Genomic DNA, 22,181 nt, shown 5'->3' with positions numbered 1-22,181 from the left:
ACCACTGCAGAGGGAGCTCAATGTGACCATAATATGGGACATATATCCCAACATGGATGAAAATAAAGAAATGCACCAGCCAAATACGTTAAAGATTTATTTAATTTAGGAAAATTCACGTCACCTTGTACAATTACTCTTTCGTCCATTCCTTAAAACATCCTGAGACACTGAATCGCTGAAACAACATAATTGCATTTTGTATATGATGAGAAGACAACACATGAGTACACATTCTATTTTTTAACCACTTGAATAGAAAAGGTAAAGGCAAGACTACTTCCTGGCTATACTCCACAGAGCTGTGTATGTCAAAGAGCACATAGTAACATCTACAGCAGAAAAATGCTGTCTTGTCATTCTGTTATAGCCTCCTGCTGTTCACCCCTACACAGAGAGCAGGGCCCTGTTCAAATGGTTTTAACATGCATCCTTCCTACCTTCCTTGAGGTAATTACTGATATCTATGAGACTAGATTAGCCCTTGAAAGACCAGTGATTTCCTCAAGGATGGAAGCATTGTAAAAGTATTGAAACAGACCCAAGACCTGTGCTCTATTGTACCAGGTACACCAGGGTGTCTCCTATGTCTATGCTGAGGCCATTGTCTGTCATGAGGACCTTCCTGTCAGCCAGGCTGATGCTGAAGGACGACTTGTCAGAGATGGGCAGCTTGCCCTGCTCCTCCCTCCCCAGGACGGGCACCCGGCGAGGCCCCAGGACAGGGTCCTCAAAGCGCATCAGCTTCACTTTGGACAGGTCTGCAAGGGGACAGGAAGACAATGTAAATGCTTCACGTCAGTCAGGTCTACAGGACATAAGGGACGTGTTGAACAGCAACCATAAAATAACAACATTCTGCTAATTGTATGATCAGAGGTTACTGTACGGAAACTAAGAGCAGGGTACTCCTCTAATTACTACTAGACTTAAACAATTAGTACATCTAAAAGAACAATGTATACTCCCTCAGTAAAACTAACTTGAAAAGTGAACAAGGAAACAGCAATAGCCCAGGGCAGGCTATTAACAAACCATGATAAAATATGGTTCAATTACACGGTATCAATAAGAAAGCAGTGAAGTCGCAAGGTCCTCGGGGGTTTAATAACATACCTTTAATGAATCTGTTGACTTTGGATAGTCTGCGGATGATGCAGTCTCTGCTGTCGCCCTGTCGGATGTCAATAGTGGTGGTGAAGAGACCGTTGGATGGCTGGGGGTTGAGCAGGGACACTGCCACACCGGGCTAGGGGACACAAAACACACAGCTCACTGGTCTGAACTAAATGCATCATTCACCAAGTGTTCAAATCATTATACGGACATGCATATGCATGTTGTCGTGAACTATTTACCATGGCTTTCAAAAAATGTTTAAGTGCACATTGTGGTTTAAGAAAAAAATGATGAATGGTCTAAAAATAAAAAGATGTCTCTTAACTCTGTTGATGCAACTATAATGATGCAAAAATCTGTGTGGAGGGCTGATTAAGCAGAAATAGTGGTAGGATTTACTTCGGATCTGAAGACACTGAACGGTTTCCCTGGGCAACAGTCCTCCTTTATTTTGTCATCTGCCTCTGATGTGAATACCACATCTATCTGATCAAGCTGGGGATGAAAAGAGGAGAGCGAGAGAGAGAATGAGAATGCGAGAGAACGAGAAAGATTGAGGGAGAAACGATTAGCACAGTAGTTTAATATTTGACAGGGCCAGTGTGACATGCAGAGTGTGTTCAAAATGTTCCGAATTCATACTGTGGTGAACAGGGGGAGGGCAAATAAAAGAGCATTGYCATTAGCCTGAAATCCTGAAGCGATTGGCGCTGCAGCAAAGTTACCCTGATTGCACATTCAAGGCAACTGTTGTCGTTTCAGTATAATTGAGACTACAGGCTACAGAGGGGATTACAAACTAGATCTTTGTGTGCCAATAGATGCCTCTAAATAAAGGGGGCTGGCTGAATCACTCTGGTCAATACAGTACTAATAAAGTACACTTCCCTAGTGGGGAATTAGCTTGGATAATGAATGAGGTGGGAAATAGGTTAGATTGATAAAACACATAGGGCTGTATGGACAGTCGTGCTCTTAAGCAGATACAAAATAGCTGCATTCCACCCTCGAGGTGAGGGATAAATGAACAGGCAAACTAAAAGAGAAGTCAACAGGAACGAGGGCTATTTAACAACAACGGCTTGATGGATGTATACACCTGTTTCAGTGGTTACCAGGGGGCTAAGAGTTAGAGAACGAACATCAGGTTGTAGAGCCTGTCCTCCACAACATAGTGTTTGGTGTACCTCCAAAGAGTTAGTCAGGTAAACTAGGTTCTCCAGCAGCACGGCTCGCTCGTCAAACTCCAGTTCCAGGTCCAGAACCCTGGCGCCATTCTTCTCCAGGTTTTCCTGAGGAACACAACACACAGCAGTTAGCCGTAAAGCGCTCATGTTCACATCCATTTATTTGACATACAGCACGGTTTTAGTCAACACAGGCAATCATCTGGCTTGGAACACAGGCAATCATCTGGCTGGTTTGTTTGATCACTTTGGCACAGCCATACCTCTAGCAATACACCATGCTGAGCTCAACCACTGAGTAAGGCTAGCAAATCACTGTTGTGCTGCCCCTGTATGAATACAATTGATTTAATGAAGGAAATATTGTCCTCGATGTGCTTAACTGTACAGAGAGATGTTTATTTTTATTAGTCTCCTTGTGAGAATGCAAAGCCTGGCAGAGGTCAGCCGAGAACTGTGTTATAGTGAGACCCCCCCACCCCCACCCCACCATAGATCAGGGCCCTGGGGGAGCGGAAAAGGGCCAACCCTCCTGTCCTCGGCCTCACCTTGATCATGGCCACGAATGGCATCACTCTCTTCATGTACTTTTTGAGCTCCGGCAGGGCGCCAAGCTCCATGACAATGACCTTGTTATCAGGCAGAACGCCCTTGTTGCTCTGCACACACACACAGGGAAGAACACACACACGAACGGGGGGGGGGGGAAGAGTGTCAGAGTCTATCATCAAGGGGATTCCAGGTTGTCAGCAGAATGACATTTTCTGCCTCTGGGCAGATCACAGATCACAGTAGGGTCTCTCCATTCTGTAGCAACTCCACCCCAAAACAACAGGAGGGAACAGCTTGAACTCACATTTTATAACTATCTATTTCTAAACAGACTTAGGGTGTGTCTCAAATGGCACCCTATTCCCTATATAGTGCACTACTTTTCACCAGAAACCTATAGGACTCAGCCTATGAGCCCTGGTAAAAAGTAGTGCACTACATAGGGAATAGGGTGTCCTTTGGGGCTCAGATTAAAAACCTAGTTGAGTCAGGTTCATAGTGGATTCTTTCCCCCAGATTCCCAGTCTGCCTTGTATGATTCCCCATCAGGCAGATTCCTGGGGGTTGGTACTTGCCTTGTAGTGTTTTCCCAGCAGCGAGAGGGCGCTGTGCTGCCAGGAGGGGTACGTCTTGGCCACGTAGATGGTGCAGTGGGAGGGCTTGGCCATGGGCTTCACGTCACCCTTCTATTGAGGGGAGGGACACAGACAGAGACGGAAAACGGAGAGCTCAGTCAGTCTGCTAGTACTGTTCCAGTCTTATTAAACAACAGCAGTAGCATTACCCTGGCTGCGATGCGCATCAGAGCAGGCAGTCCTGATCCAGCCTGACATCCATTATCACACCGCCTGGATTAATATGACATGACTGAGAAAAGTCACTCTAGTTAATGCTGCCAAGCCTACTCCACTCCCGTTATACAAGACCACCCTCTGCTGAAACCTATCGGCAGTAGTCATTATCCCGCTCTAAAAGCTACTGTGTGAACCAGTCTCTGTGCCAAGTGGAGCCGGGCATCCGTGAACTCATTTTACATGACAGCTGTCGTCTCTTCCAGTCACCATGCTAGACACTTTACCTTCACGTTCGCTTTTCCCACCCCTCTCTTCTGAGATGAGTAGTGGAGGGTGTGTGTGAGCCACACATTAAATATGTCTAGTCCCCATGGCAGGATGCTACAGCTAGTCTAATGGTCTCTGAATGTCTCTGAAGTAGAGCTGTTCTCACTGATGGTCACGATTCAATCCGTATCGCGGAAGTTCAGCTATATAGTGCGATTGAAACGTATGGGTAATTTCCGATTGAGTATACAAATGTTGTAAAATAATAAAATAAAAAGGACAACTCGAATAAAACGTATGAAAGAGAGCTTCAAGTTGTAATATTCTCCTTTGCCATATAATTACATATAGCTAGAACCATATATGAATTATAGGATCTGTGCTCCCTGCTGCCTCCAGGCACTTACTAATGGAATGTCAAAATGTAGACAAGGTTGAAAAAAAAAAACATACATGCTAGAAGCTATGACTATATAGCGCTCCGCCATACATGCTTGTCACTAAAACGGGCTACTACACAAGATAAAATGTCAGGCTCCATCATCAGGTTAACATCTGTCTAGGACTGTATCCATTTGAGAGTGAGAGCTCATTGGTCTCTGCAGTGCTGTGAGAACATTACTAAAACAATGAGATCTAACATGTCACTATCGGGGAATGGCTGCTCAACTTAGTGAGTTTTGCCTGTAGCCAAGGCCTGGTATTGTCATGGTTTAATGAAGCGACTTGTTTTCTGGCTCAATGTGCTCTGTGAAAGGGAGAAGATTCTGCAGGACCATTGTGTCTCATTTAACAATTAGGCTTTTCATCAAACATTAACCACAAAGGTGCATTTCAAAACTTAGTTCAGCTCCATAAAGCACACATTAATATTCACTCACGCTATTACTGTGGTACTGGTACAAATGGCTAGTTCCCTGTTGGCTGTGTGCCCAGATCTCTCTGCACCTTGGCAGAGCGTTAATGTGACCTTGCTCTTAGTGGGGTGCCAGGTAGCTTATAGGTCTTACCTTGCTCTTAGTGGGGTGCCAGGTAGCTTATAGGTCTTACCTTGCTCTTAGTGGGGTGCCAGGTAGCTATCGGTCTTACCTTGCTCTTGGGGGGTGCCAGGTAGGCCTTGAGGCGTATTCTTAGGTCATGGGCTGTCTCCATGACGTACTGAGAAGAGCGCATCAGCACCTCGTCTACTGGACCTGCCACTGGCCACAATGCTTTCATCAGAGAGCCAGTCTGGGGAGAGAGGGGATATTATGGAAATATTTATGACCACAACCTTTTTTGGGGGGAGGGGGTTGCGGTTTTAACTTCAGTAGGGAAAGCTGATCCTACATCCTTTTGTTTAAGCCAAAAGCAACTGGCCTGCGAAAGGGGAAATTGTATAGAAACTAGTTCCAGTACGTACATGCGTAACCTATTAAAAACGTGTTGTTATTCGGAAAACCAAGTATAGCCTTTCATCCCGACAAGGTTCTGATATGGATGTATGGCCTTTAGAGGTTGTCATATTGTGAGCCCTGTCACCCTTACCTTGCCCATGAGACCCCAGGTGTGTTCACAGAGGTGTGGGCAGATGGGGGCCAGCAGCAGGGTCTGCTTCTCAATGAACTGGAACACCAGGTCCCGGTGCATCCCCTCGATGGCCAGCTCCCTGTACTTATCCTTGGCCGCCTGCCAGGACACACACACACAGTTTAGGGTCTCATCACTGGTGATTGGGCACGCTGCACAAACACTGGCAGATGTCAGCTTGTTACCTGGAACTCAAAAAAGCCGCTCTTCAACGCCTCCTTGTACATCATCCTCTGATAGTGCTGCTCGGTCTTCACGATGCCTGCATTCATGTCACTGAACAGGGGGAAATAAGTCAGTCTTAGAACTATGCTAAGGTCAGACATTTATCCTCGCTAGAGATCAATTAGTTGGAGTTTGGATGACGAATCCACACTAATTTTTGTCTCATTGGACTGTACCTGCCGAACACACGGTCGTTGAAGGTGTCGGCTGGCCCGGTCCTCAGGTTGTTCTGATTGGCTATCATCTCCTTGACCCACTCCACCCAGGTGTAGAGGCGCAGGATGCCAGCGTCGGCCATGGCCTCCACAAAGTTAGCGTCTTCCACTGTGTCTCCCGCGTCCGCCAGGGCCATGCGCATCCCTGGGCAAAGGCACACACAACATGGTAAGACTGTGTGCGTTCCCTGAGTGTTAAACACAAACACACTATTACAGCGGCACTGCTAGAAACAAGCACTTTGACACTAAAAAAGCTGAGTTTCATAAATTTGTAAAATTATGCATAATAACAATCAGAGCGTCAGAAAAATTCCCCTCCATCCTCTCCTGTCTTCTATAAAAGTATGTGAAGAGCGCAGTGTATTTAGGCAGTCCAACGTCTACATAAATAACCAGAACGAAGCACTCAGCCTCAGGCATGGCATCATCTCAAAATGATTCATCTCCCATCACCACTCTGGGACAGATGGCATTGATTTCTATTCTCCAAGTAGGAAGAGGAGATCAAAAGGAAGGCAGGAGAAGCGATCCCACTGCTCTGCTCCCCCTTCTGTTCCCCAAATAAAGCAAGCCACCCTCCCATCAGAGGAGAAACATTGAGAAGTAAAGAATAACTAATTGATTATGCTAACGACTTCCGGGAATAAATGACTGTTCCTCATAAAGCTTCATAGCAATTAGGAAGCATTGTGTTAAGAGGCTGGAATGCTTACCGTCAGCAGAGAACTTGGCGATGGCGTCCCTCAGAGTGAGGAAATTGCCCGTGGATTTAGACATCTGATGAATACAAACACAGATCGTTAGGAGGATCACACACACGCTTTTTGTGCAAGACACTGACGTCTTCAGACAAACACACTGCTCCCATCATGCCAGAGCAGGAGACAGAAAAAGGAGAGTTCATTGCAGTTAACATCTATTTGAGAAGGGAAAAAACACACCTTTTCAGAGTTCAATAACAGGTGACCATTGGCTCGGACTGCCTGCGGCCATTTTCCGCTGTGTACACAAAGATAATCTCCTTGAAAATCATGGGACTCTGGAGAAATTGTCTTACATTCCATACAATCTGCAAGGCGTCAAACCCATAACTGATTAGACCCTGCAGTGAATTGCCATTAGGCTTAAAGCTGGGCGATATGGACAAGAATCCATATAACGATAAATGTACTGAATTATCACGATAACGATAAATTTATAACAATGTGCACCAGTTACTTTTTTGAATGGTTGTGGCTACCATTGTCTCGTTTCAAACTTCAAATTCCTCTATGTAAGCCTACGTTCTTCTTGCAAAGCATGTAAACATTTAAATCTAAACTATTATATTAATTAGGAGGAATACCGGACTTGTACCCATGCAGCAGCCCTAGCACCAGAGAGGCAAGCAGGCAGGCGGGCAGAGACAGGAAGGTGGTACGTCTCACCTGTCATTGGGCCACATGGCCACGTGGTTGTACAGGTAGTAGGATAGGTGGTTGGGCACCAGGTCCTTCCCAGACACACGGGCATCCACGGGGTACCAGTACTCAAACTCCCTCCTCAGCCTCTGCAGGTGCTCCTTGGGGATGTCCGTCTTGGGGAAGGGAGAGCTCTTGAAGAAGATGAAGTCCCACACCTCCCTGGTCATCTGCTCTGGCCTTACAGAGAGAGAGTGCAGGCACAGAATCAGATTATGTAGTGGCTCCAATAGTACTGTATCCATAACCAAATAGGGATTCAGAATTCTGGCACAGCGCATTTATCCTCTTCCTCGAAAAGGTATACATGTGCAAAACAGTACATGATTATCATATACATCGCCAACTACTACAATACAAACTTTCTCCATTGCAATATGTTTAAAAGGACATCTGAACATGCTGCAATATCTTCCATCTGCATCCACAGATGCCTATCGCCGCTAAATAAGACAACCGTGTGAGAGTCGAGTGGCGCATACTTGATCCCTAGAGGCGAGGGTCCCTGTCCGTTGAGCACTCCCCCCTGGAGGAAGTGAGCCACGGTGTAGTAGGCCATGTAAATGGTAGAGTCAGATAGGGACTCGATCAGCCACTGCTGGTCCCACGGCAACCTTGTACCTATGGCAACAAGCACACAGTACAAAAAAACACAACAATCAAACACTTAATGTGAACGGTAAGGGATATGCTTATCATATCATTACTATGGCTTAGCATAATAAATCCACCAATGAAATGGATAACTGATCATTAAGCATGTGAAACGTGTCCTTCCTCCAGTTTGGCACATGACTTACTAAAAAATGCTTCCTTATTGTGGGTATTTTGTCTCCATCTTAAGTCCATGCAAATTCCAAAAAGGCTCTGAACGGTTACTGATGGTCTCAAAAGATGCTCTGGACGTGAGAGGTCCCAGAAAGTTCTGACAATGTGACTCTCTACGGGGTCTAGTTACAGACTGTATTTTATAGCTATAACAAGGCCCAGAGTTGTAAGGTCACATGGTCAGTAAAACCTCCCGGTTCTGCACAGAACCCGCTGTATTGTGACAAACTAACTCCACCACCTGTCACCCTCCTCCACCGCCTGTCACCCTCCTCCACCGCCTGTCACCCTCCTCCACCGCCTGTCACCCTCCTCCACCGCCTGTCACCCTCCTCACCCAGTCCGTAGGTACGAGAGCAGGCGTGCTCCTGGAGCCAGTCCAGAGTGGCCTCAAAGTTCTTCCTCGTCTCGTCACAGAACCTAAAGAGTCAAACATATACAGGAAGCACAGTTTTAACATATCCGTATTGACCAGACACACAGCCAACAAAATCGTCAACACGCTGACACATTCCTTTGACAAGGCGCTTGTTAGCAGTGGTATAGTCAATGAAGGGAGCTGGGGTAGTTGAGCGACAGAACAGCGGAATGACTCACGTCTCCAGTGGCTTCAGGCATTCCATGGCCTGCTGTTTCCACTCTTTGTCTCCATAATCCAGATACCTGTCAGACAGACACCACATACTTTAGGAATTTAGCTCAGAAATGTTCAGTTTAGAGTTTCCCTAATAATTATCCTTAGATACTTGTCTATGCTGTCAGGGAGCCTTGGATCCACACTGAATATCGCGCCGTTTCACCATTGCTATCAGTGAATAGACACAAAACAGAAAAACGACCATAAATCTGGGAATATTTTCAGACTCCCATACTCACCACTGGTCGCATAGTGCCACCACACACTCGTCTGAAGAGCGTGACATCACCTGCTTCTCTGGCTCCATGTAGATCAAAGCCTGGCCCTGGGAACATTGGTAGAGATCCCAGTTAGAAAACAGAGACATAAAGAACCGTATCAAACACATCATACAGGTCAGAGAAAGAACCAACAGTAAGTAGCATACAGCACCACATTGTAAACATAGTTGCAGAAAATAAACAAACGCAATAAATAGATTGGTATCAAATAATTGATATCAACCAGGGTACCTTCTCCACCATCATCTTCTGGATGGGTTTCTTGACATCCTGCACCCTTTGGCCCTTGTAGCCTTCAACCAGCATGATCTGAGAAAAAAAAGACCATTCATTAGAAAATCAGAGAATATGTGTATGTTGATTTTTCATATACTGTTGTATGTTGTTGTATACCTCTGATGCACATCTATAGCCCCCAATATCCTGAAATGTTCTACGGGGATAAATAAAGCTGCATTGTATTACACGCATGCATAGTCGAGATGTTCTGTGTAGCCATTAGGACTCACCCCTTCATAGAAGCCCTTGAGGTAAACCTTCTCCTTGGCCTCTGCCAGCTTCTCGCGGTCATTCTGGCTCTGGATCTTCAACTCGTCACACACCAGAGGAGCAGACAGGTTCCCATAGCCAGGGATCTCAATGATGGGCACCTGGAGGAGTAGGGCAGCAGTGAATATTAGGCACATACTGCACTGTCTGATCATTTAGGACCAGATAAAGGATGTGAGAGGCAATGCAAAGGTGTCAAGTATGACTTAAGCTTACCGGCTCAAAAGGTAGGACCATCTTGTCTTCGATACCATATTTCTCTCTCAGGGCCTATAAGAGGAATCCAAGTGATCTCCAATTACGTCACCAACAAAAACACATTTTGCAATGCATAGGTTAACTAAAACAGACCAGTAGCCACAAACGAGCACAGTTTTGTACAGTTAGTGTCACCTGTTTCTTTTTGATATCCCTGAGGGCAGCGATGTCATCAGGTGCGTCAGACGGTACGCTGGTGACAATTCCAGTGCCTGGGGGAGGGGGGGGGGGTCACAAAACAAGTGGACCAAAGTCACATGACTAACAAAACCAACATCTACAAACCACAAGAAATGCCCCTGCTGTGTCCTCTGAGAAAGTCACTGCCTTTTCTATCAAACACAGGATGATGCACATTGGAGAGAACAAAGCCATAGATATCTGCATTCTGATATTTCAATTTAGCCACACCATTTTGATGCAGATGTAAACGCCTGGAGCAAAGCGGACCAAAATTATTAATTGTAATGACTCATATTGCAGCATCCCCTCAGGTGTACATCAGTAAGTCACAACTTGTCTGTCGGCCCTGCGTTCAAGACCAAAATTAGTTAAAGAAATGTTTGATAAACAAAAAAGCAGACCAGTTTAAAAAGGACAAAAAATGGCACCGCTGTGCCATATAGCGATAACTGATACACAAAAACGACACGGATTCAAAATGTAGCATTTTTCAATTACCAAAATAATAGCAACGTTTTGGTACTGTTCATATGTAGATTTATTTTGGTCACAGGTTCAGGAATGGCTGAAAAATTGCAACATGACAACCATCGCTGCAGCACTCAACCAATCAGGCATTTATGGTAGAGTGACCAGAAGGAAGCCACTCCTCAGTAAAATGCACATGACAGCCCGCTTGGAGTTTGCCAAAAGGCGCCTAAAGTGCTCTCAGGCCATGAGAAACAAGATTCTCTGGTCTGATGAAACCAAGATTGAACTCTTTGGCCTGAAAGTCAAGCACCACATCTGGAGGAAACCTGGCACCATCCCTACGGTGAAGCATGGTGGTGGCAGCATCATGCTATGGGGATGTATTTCAGCAGCAGGGACTAGGAAACTAGTCAGGATCGAAGGAAAGATGAACGGAGCAAAGTACAGAGAAATCCTTGATGAAAACCTGCTCGAGAGCGCTCAGGACCTCAGACTTGAGCAAAGGTTCACCTTCCAAATGGACAACAACCCTAAGCACACAGCCAAGACAACACCAGATTGGCTTCAGGACAAGTCTCTCAATGTCCTTGAGTGGCCCAGCCAGAGTCTGGACTTGAACCTGATCTCCGGAGATCTTAAAATAGCTGTGCAGCGACGCTCCCCATCCAACTTGACAGAGCTTGAGAGGACCTGCAGAGAATGGGAGAAACTCCCCAAATACAGGTGTGCCAAGCTTGTAGCGTCATACCCAAGAAGAKTCGCTGCCAAATGTGCAAACTACCTGCCCTCCAGGACACCTTCAGCACCCGATGTCACAGGAAGGCCAAAAAGATCAAGGACCATAATCACCTGAGCCACTGCCTGTTCACACCACTATCATCCAGAAGGTGAGGTCAGTACAGGTGCATCAAAGCTGGGACCGAGAGACTGAAAAACAGCTATCTCAAGACCATCAGACTTAAATAGCCATCACTAGCACATAGACGCTGCTGCCTACATACGACTTGAAATCACTGGCCACTTTAATAAAATGGAACACTAGTCATTTTAATCATGTTTACATATCTTGCATTACTCATCTTATATGTATATACTGTATTCTATACTATCTACTGTATCTTAGTCTATGCCMCTCTGACATTGCTCGTTCATATACATTCTTAATTCCATTATTCTAAATTCCATTGCTTTACTTAGATGTGTGTATAGATGTTGTGAAATTGTTAGATATTACTGCACTGTCAGAGCTAGAAACAAGCATTTCGCTACTCCCGCAATAACATCTGCTAAACACGTGTATTTGACCAATAAAATATTATTTGATTTGAGTTCTGAGTAAAGGGTCTGAATACTAGGGGAGGGGGTGGTAGTGTTGGGGGAATATAATAAAGACACATAAAAAATATTTATCAATAAAATATGGGGGATTGGAAATGATGCAGGCAATTACATTGATGGAAGCCACAATCTATCTGCAATATTAAAGCTGATCTACCCCCTAATAAAAAGTAATCTTTGTTGTCCATTTCAGCAATGTTCACTGTGCTCTACTTTAGCTCTTCAAAAGGAGGACTGCCTCAAGCCGTCTCAATGTGCTCTAGCAGAGACAGGATGGATGCAGTTAAAAAGCGGTATTTGGAGCATTCTCAAGACTTTATTCCAATACCTTTGTCCTCCTTGATGGTAAGCATGGGCAGGGCATAGATGGTCCGGTAAGACGTCAGCGGGGCACTAAGAGCACATCCAAGAATATCCTACAGAGAAGGTAAAAAGACATTTACCACTATGTGAGTGCGTGGTCACAGTGTCACACTGTGCGTGCGTGCCAGAGGGAACTCAAGCTATTTAACGTACATTATTGCGTAAGTGTGTGTGCAGACACTTAACCATAAGGATGTAATTTAAATGTGCACACCTTTCCCAGAACATCCATGATCACTGTAACCTTGCCGTTCTCCTTGGTGAAGCCTTGGTAAGACATGTTCCTAGCTGACCTCCTCGTGCTAATGAACACGTCTCCACAGGCCATCTCAAAGGCTATGTACTTGATGTCAGGATGGACCCAGCAGTTAGTCTGGCCAAACATGGTCTCTGGTCTGAGAGTAGCTGCCACCAAGAAGATGTTCTTGCCTTTAAGGCCACTGAGGGTAACAGTTTTCAGAAGAGTATTTGTACAAGGTGGATGGTAGTCTTTCCCCAACTAGCAACAAATGTTACCTGCTATCAGGCCAAACTGCTAGGTCTAAAATGTGACAAAGTTGATTGTATATCATATCAATGACAATGTAGGTCATGCAAAAAAATACACTGTCTAGTCTGCTACATACAGTACCTTAGTTTTGCAGGGTAGGGCTCTACAACCTTCATCTTGATGAGGGTATACTCCTGTGGTCCAACTCCCTAGAATGTAAAAACGTTATTATAGAGCTGCAGCTACACAACAGAGGGACAAAACCTCATTGAGATTATGTTCCTGCCATCCAGGACATCTATACCATGCAGTGTCAGATGAAGCCCCTAAAAATTGTCAAACTCCAGCGACCCAAGTCATAACCTGTTCCCTCTGCTACAGCAAATCTAGAACCAACATGACCATGAACAGCTTCTACCCCCTAGCCATAGGTCTACTAAATAGTTGATGAAATAATTAACCAAATAGCTACCAGGACTATCTGCACTGACACTTTTTGCACTAACTTCGACTCATCACATACTGCTGCTACTGTTTATTATCTGTCACTTTATTCCAAGTTATATATACCGGTACATATCTACCTCAATTACTTCATACTCCTGCATATCGACTCTGTACTGGTACCCCGTGTATATAGCCAAGTTATCACTACTCATTGTGCATTTATTATTATTTCTCCATTTTCTTTCTCTCTGCATTGTTGGAAAGAGCCCGTAGGTAAGCATTTCATTGATATCTGTTGTTAACGAAGCATGTGTTGAATAAAATGTAATGTAGTAGAAAGAAAATCTCACCTCTCCAGTCTGCCTGTCATGGTCCATACATGGCTGTCCATCTTTTGGAGAGTAGATGGTATACCTGCAAAAAGTTATCGAATGTAAATCAATGTAATAATGCTACAAGGTTTACGCATTGCAAGGTTATAATAAACCTTTCCAGGTTCTAAACATACCTTTTACCAAACTTGATTTTCTTCCTCTCTTTCAGGGTGATGAACTGCCACCTCACGAAGGAGTCGTAGAAAGGGTTGACATCGGTTGTGATGAAGGAGCGTCGCCAGTCCACCTGTGATATAATTATGCTTAAGAACCTGGACAGCACCTGAAATACTTTCAAAGTGTAGTAATGGTTGTTGATCTGTACATTTAGGTCTGAATCTTAACTTGAGAACCACACATTTAACTTTCAAATAGTCATACATGGATGTCATTGCTATAGTACTGTTTTTAATTGGTTAACGTTGCATAGGCATACATTTAAGTCATGTTTTTAAAAAATCTGAGCGGTAGATCTCAGGCTTACACTGCCTCAGAAAAGGTTGGTGACCACTGTTCTAGTTTTACCTGTTAGCACTATGAACGTTTCCCTTAACTGCGGCAATTGTGATCCAATCAACGCAGTATTACCCATTTTCAATGCAACATACCAAAATGAACAATGCAAGAGATTTTGTTGTAGGCAGAAAGCATCAGAGCAGGATTCTATTGCATTGACACGCACGACTCAGCCCGGACTCTACACAGACCGGCGCGGCATAAAAAGGGCTGCAGTAGGCCTAGATGCAAATAGACCATTGTCAGATGTGGATCTGTGCCGTTTACTTTGAACTGGACTGTGTTTACAGCATGAGCGGTCGTGAGTAGATGCGCTTGTTTTGATATCAAAGCGAGAGCTGCATGAATTCACGTGTGCACATTTTGTTCATATTCTGTCTAGTTGAGTTATTAGCCCAGTTATAGATCATTTGTAGTCAGCAATAGGGGAGTGATTGCTTCCTACAAGAGCATAAAATGTGTGCATTTATTTTATTCTTGTACCCGCTCCCCAATTTCGTGGTATCCAATTGTCCCATCGCTGCAGCTCCCGCACGGACTCGGGAGAGGTGATGGTCAAGTGCCATGCGTCCTCCGAAACACGACCCCGCCAAGCCGTACTGCTTCTTGACACAATGCTCACTTAACCTGGAAGCCAGCCACACCAATGTGTCGGAGGAAACACTGTACACCTGGTGACCGTGTCAGCGTGCATGCGCTTGGCCCGCCACAGGAGACGCTAGAGCGCGATGGGACAAGGACATCCCGGCCGGCCAAACCCTCCACTAACACGGACGACCCTGCGCCAATTTTACGTCGCCTCATGGATCTCCCGTTCGCAGCCGGCTGCAACACTGCCCGGTATCAAACCGGGATCTGTAGTGACGCAGCTAGCACTGCGATGCAGTGCCTTAGACTGCTGCGCCACTCGGGAGGCCAAAATGTGTACATTTCTAAACATCTTTGAAAAGCGAGTCAGGTAAAGAGCGGTTTCTTTTGTCTTAAAGGGGCAGTGTTGTATTTTGAGACAGGCTTCAATAAGCTAAGTAGCCAATAGGCAGAGAGTAGCATAATTTCTGATTCTGATAATGGTATGGGAATAATTATGTATTTTATTTTGAAAGTGTTTTCTTGCATCAAACAACATTTTCAGTCACCTTGTCTGAAGGACAAGTTGATAAACAGGGTAATATCAAGCTATGCGTGTTTTTTTCAAAAGTCTCATGGAATGTAGGCCCACATTGAACACCATACATTGGGTGCTACAGTAGGCTGAATGAAAACAGCTWTTTCCATGTTAAAGCTGTTATGGGATGTATTTTCTCCATTGTTCTTGACGGAAGGCCACTCTGGTAGGCCGACATTATGATCAAATAGCCACAGTAGCCTACTTGACCACGTAAAAACAGGTACAGTCTCAGTGTTCACAGTAAACGTGTGAGCTGGAAGCTGCATAGAATTTCCACAATGTTCAAGTTTGGGCCCAGGAGACGTGAAATTTGCTTAGTTACAAAATAAAATTAAGGGAACATTGGTCACGATCTGGTTATCTATAACTACAAACAGTTATGATTTCACATATTAATTACTTATTTCAGGATATCTTCTAAACTGCACACAATGTACTCTCATCATATGGAGAATCTACTCTGCGTTAGCTAACTTGAGCTGGCTAACGTTAACCATTACCCATGCAGACCGAATGTTGGTAGTGGTGAGCTACAATTCACCAATCTCAATGTGGCTTAAACAACCAGATTCCCCACACGTGGGGGATGCATGATCCTGCTCGGCTTTTCCAGTCTAGGTTGCTCTGACTTCTCCTATACCAGCGACAGGCTTGCCTCTGGCAAATCATTTCTGCCTGATTTAACTGTTTAGTACCTTGTCTGGACTTCTTTTTCATCCCCCAATTTGTTTGGGCAATTTTTCGACCCGTTCTTCCTATGGATTATTGCCTCTGGAATCAATCTACTTGGATTTACCACACTATATCGCTATTGGATTAGCTGACTCTCCCTCGACCAGTGAAGCGGTCTCTTGCTCTGAAGCGCCTCGCTCCTAACTCAGCCTCAATCGGTAAGTCTCTACTTTATATCGGCTGGCTTTTTTTGTGTTCTGTGGGATCCTGCCTCTGCTAGACTAGTTGGTGTTGATTTCTGGCTTATAACGTAGCTATATTCACCATGGTGGTTGGCTAGCTAGGCTAGTGAACAGGCAAAAATATCTAACTTTAACTGGCTGGCTAAGGTAACTGCATATACCGGTAACATTACTTGATAACTGGTTAGATTGCGTTATGCATTTCCCAAACTTTGGTTTACTTTAATGCATCTGTAAGCTAGGTGCTGATAGCAACTGGCTGACTCAACTGGCTGGTAGGGCTAACGTTAGCAGGCAAGTTGGCTAGCAACCTGATTTGTAACAAATTCATAAAGTATTTGCTTGTAAATTGGCTGAACATTTTATTGAAACCAGTAGTAAATCAGTGCCAACGATTGTTTAACTTGAAGTTATACATTAAGTTATTTCTGTTAGAGTTCACAGTATAGGGAACAGGCTGGCTTGCAAGGCCGTCCATATTACCGACTCCACGGAAAAACATTTTCCGGCATGACATRGGCATTCTGATCGGTTTTATGTAATTACTCGAAATATAAAAAGTGTAGCGAAATGCTTGTGCTTCTAGCTCTGACGTTGTGTAATTTGTTAGATATTACTGCACCATATGCCCAAATCTGACTAACATAGTATAGAATACAGTAAACACATAGGAGATGAGTAATGCCAGATATGTAAACATTAAAAAGTGTTCCATTCCTTAAAGTGGCCAGAGATTAAGTCTATGCCTATAGGCAACATCCTCTAACGTGCTAATGATGGCTGTTGAACAGTCTGACGGTCTTGAGACTGAAAAACAGCTTGTGTCTCTCGGTCCCAACTTTGATGCACCTGTACTGACCTGGCCTTCTGGATGACAGCAGGATGAACAGGCAGTGGCTCGGGTGGTTGATGTCCTAGATGATCTTTTTGGCCTTCCTGTGACATTGGGTGCTGAAGGTGTCCTGGAGGGCGGGTAGTTTGCTCCCGGTAATACGTTGTGCAGACCGCACCACCCTCTGGAGAGCCTTGCGGTTGCAAGCGGTGCAGTTGCCATACCAGGCAGTGATACAGCCCGACATGATGCTTTCAATTGTGCATCTGTAAAAGTTTGAGGGTTTTAGGTGACAAGTCAAATTTCTTTAGCCTCCTGAGGTTGAAGAGGCTCTGTTGCGTCTTCTTCACCACACAATCTGTGTGGGTGGTCCATTTCAGTTTGTCGGTAATGTGTACGCCAAGGAACTTGAAGCTTTCCACCTTCTCCATTGCGGTCCCGTCGATGTAGATAGGGGGTGCTACCTCTGCTGTTTCCTGAAGTCCCTGATCATCTCCTTTGTTTTGTTGACGATGGCTGAGAGGTTGTTTTTTAGGCAACACACGCCCAGAGCCCTCACCTCCTCCCTGTAGGCTGTCTCGTCATCGATGGTAATCAAGCCTACTACTGTTGTGTCGTCTGCAAACTTGATGATTGAGTTGGAGGCGTGCGTGGCCACGTAGTCATGGGTGAACAGGGAGTACAAGAGAGGGGGAGGAGCACACACCCTTGTGGGGCCCCAGTTTTGAAGATCAGCTGAGTGGAGGTGATGTTTCCTACCTTCACCACCTGAGGGCTGCCCGTCAGGAAGTCCTGGACCCAGTTGCACAGGGCGGGGGTTCTGGCCCAGGGCCATGAGGAGCTTGGAGGGTACTATGTTGTTGAATACTGAGCTATAGTCAAAAAGCATTCTTACATAGGTATTCCTCTTGTCCAGATGGGATAGGGCAGTGTGCAGAGTGATGGCGATTGCATCGTCTGTGGATCTATTGGGGCGGTAAGCAAATTGAAGTGGGTCTAGGGTAGCAGGTAGGGTAGAGGTGACATGATCCTTGACTAGTCTCAAAGCACTTCATGATGACAGAAGTGAGTTAGTCATTAAGTTCAGTTACCTTTGCCTTCCTGGGTACAGGAACAATGGTGGCCACCTTGAAGCATGTGGGCACAACAGACTGGGATAGGGAGATTGAATATGTCCTTAAACACACCAACCAGCTAGTCTGCACATGCTCTGAGGACACAGCTAGGGAAGCCGTCTGGGCCGGCAGCCTTTCGAGGGTTAACACATTTAAATGTTTTACTCACGTCAACCATGGAGAAGGAGAGCCCACAGTCCTTGGTAGCGGGTGGCACTGTGTTATCCTCAAAGCGTGCAAAGAATGTGTTTAGCCTGTCCGGAAGCAAGACATCGGTCTCCGCGACATGGCTGGTTTTCCTTTTGTAATCTGTGATTGTCTGTAGTCCCTGCCACATACGTCTCGTGTCTGAGCCGTTGAATTGCGACTCCACTTTGTCTCTATACTGACGTTTAGCTTGTTTGATTGCCTTGCGGTGTGAAAAACTACACTTTATATTGTGCCATATTACCAGTCACCTTGCCATGGTTAAATGCGGTGGTTCGCGAATGCTACCATCTATCCACGGTTTATGGTTAGGGTAGGTTTTAAGCCACAGTGGGTACTACATATCCTATATYCTTCCTTATAAACTCAGTCAGCGTAGCCGTGTATGCGTCTAGATTATAATCGCAAGCTACCCGAAACATATCCCAGTTCACGTGATCAAAACAATCCTGAAGCGTGGATTCCGATTGGTCAGACAAGCATTGAATAGTTCAAAGTACTGTTTGAGTTTCTGCCTATAGGACTGGAGGAGCAAGATGGAGTCGTGGTCAGATTTGCCGAAAGGAGGACGGGGGAGGGCCTTGTAAGCATTCCGGAAGTTTGAAAAGCAATGGTCGGGAGTCTTAGCAGCGCGAGTAGTACAGTCGATATGTTGATAGAACTTCGGCAGCCTAGTCCTCAGATTTGCTTTGTTAAAATCCCCAGCTACAATAAATGCAGCCTCAGGATATGTAGTTTCCAGTTTACATAAAGTCAGTCCAGTGAAGGTCCTTGAGGGCCGTCGAGGTATCGGCCTGAGGTGGGATGTAAACGGCCGCGGCAATGACAGATCTTGGGAGATAATATGGTCGGCATTTAATTGTGAGGTATTCTAGGTCGAGTGAACAAAAGGACTCGAGTTCCTGAATGTTCCTAGAATTACACCATGAGTCGTTAATCATGAAATACACCCCTCCGTATCCTGGAGATATTTATTCCTGTCTGCGCGATGTATTGAGAATCCTGCTGGCTTCACCGACCCCGACAGAGTATCCCGAGAGAGCCATATTTCCGTTTAACAAAGTATGTTACAGGCCCGATGTCTCTCTGGCAAGAAATCCTTGCTCTAAGCTCATCAACTTTGTTATCCAAAGACTGAACACTAGCGAGTAATATACTCCCAAGCGGTTGGTGGTGTGCGCGCCTCCTAAGTCGAACCAGCAGGCAGCCTCGAGACATTATCACTCACCTTCACACCCATCATCTTCATGTCTTTCACGGCCATGGGTGGGAAGTACTCCAGCCAGTGCGCTGCGTTTGCAAACGGCACTATCTCTATGTCACTCAACCCCAGAGACTTCATTATGTCCCACTGGAATTTTGACCCTCCAGCCTTTGCCACTGCTTTGCTCTGATGATCACAAAACAAGAGATTACAATGAGATTACATGGTGTATGAATGGGAACAATTTCCCCCAAGAATATGAGTAGCGCAGAGGATCAATTGAAATTTTCATCAAAAGTTCACCTTTTTTCCCTTCGCTTTGTCCTTGATGATGAACTCATCTGCAAACTTGGGCTTCTCCTCTTCTTCCTCCTCCTCCTCCGGAAACTGTGGTGGGTTGCCGTAAACCTCCATCTCTCTCTTCAGCTTGTCTGCACAGGCCTGTGGATTAAAATACATTTTAATGTCTAACATCCAACCACGACCATGTATAATGTACACAGCAAACAAGTTATTAAAATTAACTCACTTTGATTGGCATTCCTGTACAATGCAACCCAAATGGAAATAGGCATTGTTTCCCTTTCAAGCGTTGGAAACCAACAGCAAACTACAAAGAAAAAGACAGATATGTCAGCAAATTGTAAAATGAATCTTTCACAGAGGATATTGAACATAAGACTAATAGTGCTAAATGTAAGTCAAATCTATATAAATCTTACCTCGCACTTCGAAAGGCAGAAAGTATGACCAAGATGCAGCCTTCCATTCATGTAAGGGTAGGGGAAGGTGACAAAGTATTTGTTTTTGCTACAAAGGAGAGGGTGGTCCATTAGAAATTGGTTGGGAAAAGTGGACATGAAAATTAAAATAGAGCGTTGATGATCATAAAATATCAGTCCCAGTAGACTTACTTGGTGCTTTCCCCAATAGTGGTGGGTGCATCACAATCAAACGTTCTTTCCTTCTCCCATTTCTGCTGGATGTCCTCTTCTATCTTTCTGAGGAAGTCCAACTTAGCTGTTCCCTTCCGCTCCTAAAATTAATGTAATGCATAATTTAAAAATGTAGATTTTTTTATAATTATTAAACATCAAATAGGCGTCTTAACTAGATAGCCAGACGTAGGTCTCTTCCCGGTGACTAGTTTCGTCTTTTCAAAGTAACGTGTTAGCTGCTAGCTAGCAAGCTAGTTCAAGTTAGCTAATGCTAATGCAGCTAAGTGCTAGCTAACAAAGTAGTTGGCTAGTTATGCATAATATGACTAGCATTAAACCTGAAAAACATCATACATGCACAAGTGGAGTAAGTAGCCACGACGTACCGTCATCTTGATATAGAAATATACAGGAAACGGTAAAAACTGATAATCTGTCAAGAAAACCCACGCCACCAGCTTCGGCACTTGGCTGATGACATCTACACTACAGAAAGGGACAGCTCATTCACCCTKTGCAGACTTCTGGGAAATGTAGTATAAGCGAGTGGCTCTTTTATAGCATATGGACACAGACTACATTCTCTGGAGTACAAAAACACAATAAGAATATTTCACGCATATAAAAGATATAAAACAATATATATATATTTAAACAGGGTGAAATGATTTTAATACGATTTTAGACCCGTGTGGCTCAGTTGGTAGAGCATGGCGCTTGCAACGCCAGGGTTGTGGGTTCATTCCCCACGGGGGACCAGGATGAATATGTATGAACTTTCCAATTTGTAAGTCGCTCTGGATAAGAGCGTCTGCTAAATGACTTAAATGTAAATGTAGACAAGGTCTTATTTTCCTACCAACTGAGTGAAGAGTCAACCCTGGCCTGGCTCCAGTATTATTGAAACTTTGAAATTGAATTTTTAAATAGATTTGCAAAACAAGAGAGAAATCCTACAAAAGTTTTATTTTTTWATTTTTTTAATTGACAACAAATCAATACAGAGAGTACATGAGAGAACACAAGTATATTTACATTTACATTTAAGTCATTTAGCAGACGCTCTTATCCAGAGCGACTTACAAATTGGTGCATTCACCTTATGATATCCAGTGGAACAACCACTTTACAATAGTGCATCTAACTCTTTTAAGGGGGGGGGGGTTAGAAGGATTACTTTATCCTATCCTAGGTATTCCTTAAAGAGGTGGGGTTTCAGGTGTCTCCGGAAGGTGGTGATTGACTCCGCTGACCTGGCGTCGTGAGGGAGTTTGTTCCACCATTGGGGTGCCAGAGCAGCGAACAGTTTTGACTGGGCTGAGCGGGAACTGTACTTCCTCAGAGGTAGGGAGGCGAGCAGGCCAGAGGTGGATGAACGCAGTGCCCTTGTTTGGGTGTAGGGCCTGATCAGAGCCTGAAGGTACGGAGTGCCGTCCCCTCACAGCTCCGGAGGCAAGCACCTGGTCTTGTAGCGGATGCGAGCTTCAACTGGAAGCCAGTGGAGAGAGCGGAGGACGGGGTGACGTGAGGACTTGGGAAATTGAAAACACCAGACGGGCTGAGGCGTTCTGGATGAGTTGTAGGGGTTTAATGGCACAGGCAGGGAGCCCAGCCAACAGCGAGTTGCAGTAATCCAGACGGGAGATGACAAGTGCCTGGATTAGGACCTGCGCCGCT

At 44.9% G+C, this 22,181-nt stretch overlaps 1 protein-coding gene across 1 annotated transcript; it reads right to left on the bottom strand.

The window, feature by feature from the left end:
- Positions 1 to 83: 83 nt before the first annotated feature.
- On the bottom strand, positions 84 to 21,015 carry lars1 (leucyl-tRNA synthetase 1). Its single transcript, XM_024011188.2, has 32 exons — positions 20,891 to 21,015; positions 20,481 to 20,602; positions 20,289 to 20,376; positions 20,096 to 20,176; positions 19,870 to 20,007; positions 19,591 to 19,752; positions 13,745 to 13,857; positions 13,587 to 13,650; positions 12,931 to 12,998; positions 12,514 to 12,739; positions 12,265 to 12,352; positions 10,080 to 10,156; positions 9,903 to 9,956; positions 9,647 to 9,787; positions 9,369 to 9,446; positions 9,096 to 9,181; positions 8,817 to 8,882; positions 8,557 to 8,639; positions 7,874 to 8,012; positions 7,359 to 7,571; positions 6,873 to 6,930; positions 6,645 to 6,708; positions 5,890 to 6,073; positions 5,674 to 5,764; positions 5,447 to 5,587; positions 5,009 to 5,149; positions 3,434 to 3,544; positions 2,855 to 2,965; positions 2,307 to 2,411; positions 1,519 to 1,614; positions 1,117 to 1,249; positions 84 to 761 (listed from the first exon to the last, which is right to left on the bottom strand). Exons 1-32 carry the CDS (start codon positions 20,894 to 20,896, stop codon positions 556 to 558), a joined length of 3,534 nt encoding a protein of 1,177 aa, XP_023866956.1. The 5' UTR covers positions 20,897 to 21,015; the 3' UTR covers positions 84 to 555.
- Between the last annotated feature and the right edge of the window lie 1,166 nt (positions 21,016 to 22,181).

This window comes from Salvelinus sp. IW2-2015, linkage group LG20 (assembly GCF_002910315.2).
Source record: "Salvelinus sp. IW2-2015 linkage group LG20, ASM291031v2, whole genome shotgun sequence".
In the NCBI taxonomy this organism is placed as follows: domain Eukaryota; kingdom Metazoa; phylum Chordata; class Actinopteri; order Salmoniformes; family Salmonidae; genus Salvelinus; species Salvelinus sp. IW2-2015.
The sequence above is the reverse complement of the archived record's forward strand: the minus strand, read 5'-3'. Positions and strand labels throughout refer to the sequence as shown.

Coding starts and splice junctions, on each gene's coding strand:
- lars1 (XM_024011188.2), bottom strand. Junction 10,157..12,264: donor TACCATCAAGGAGGACAAAG/GTATTGGAATAA, acceptor CCCCTCCCCCAG/GCACTGGAATTGTCACCAGC. Junction 6,074..6,644: donor CGCCAAGTTCTCTGCTGACG/GTAAGCATTCCA, acceptor GCCTTTGCCCAG/GGATGCGCATGGCCCTGGCG.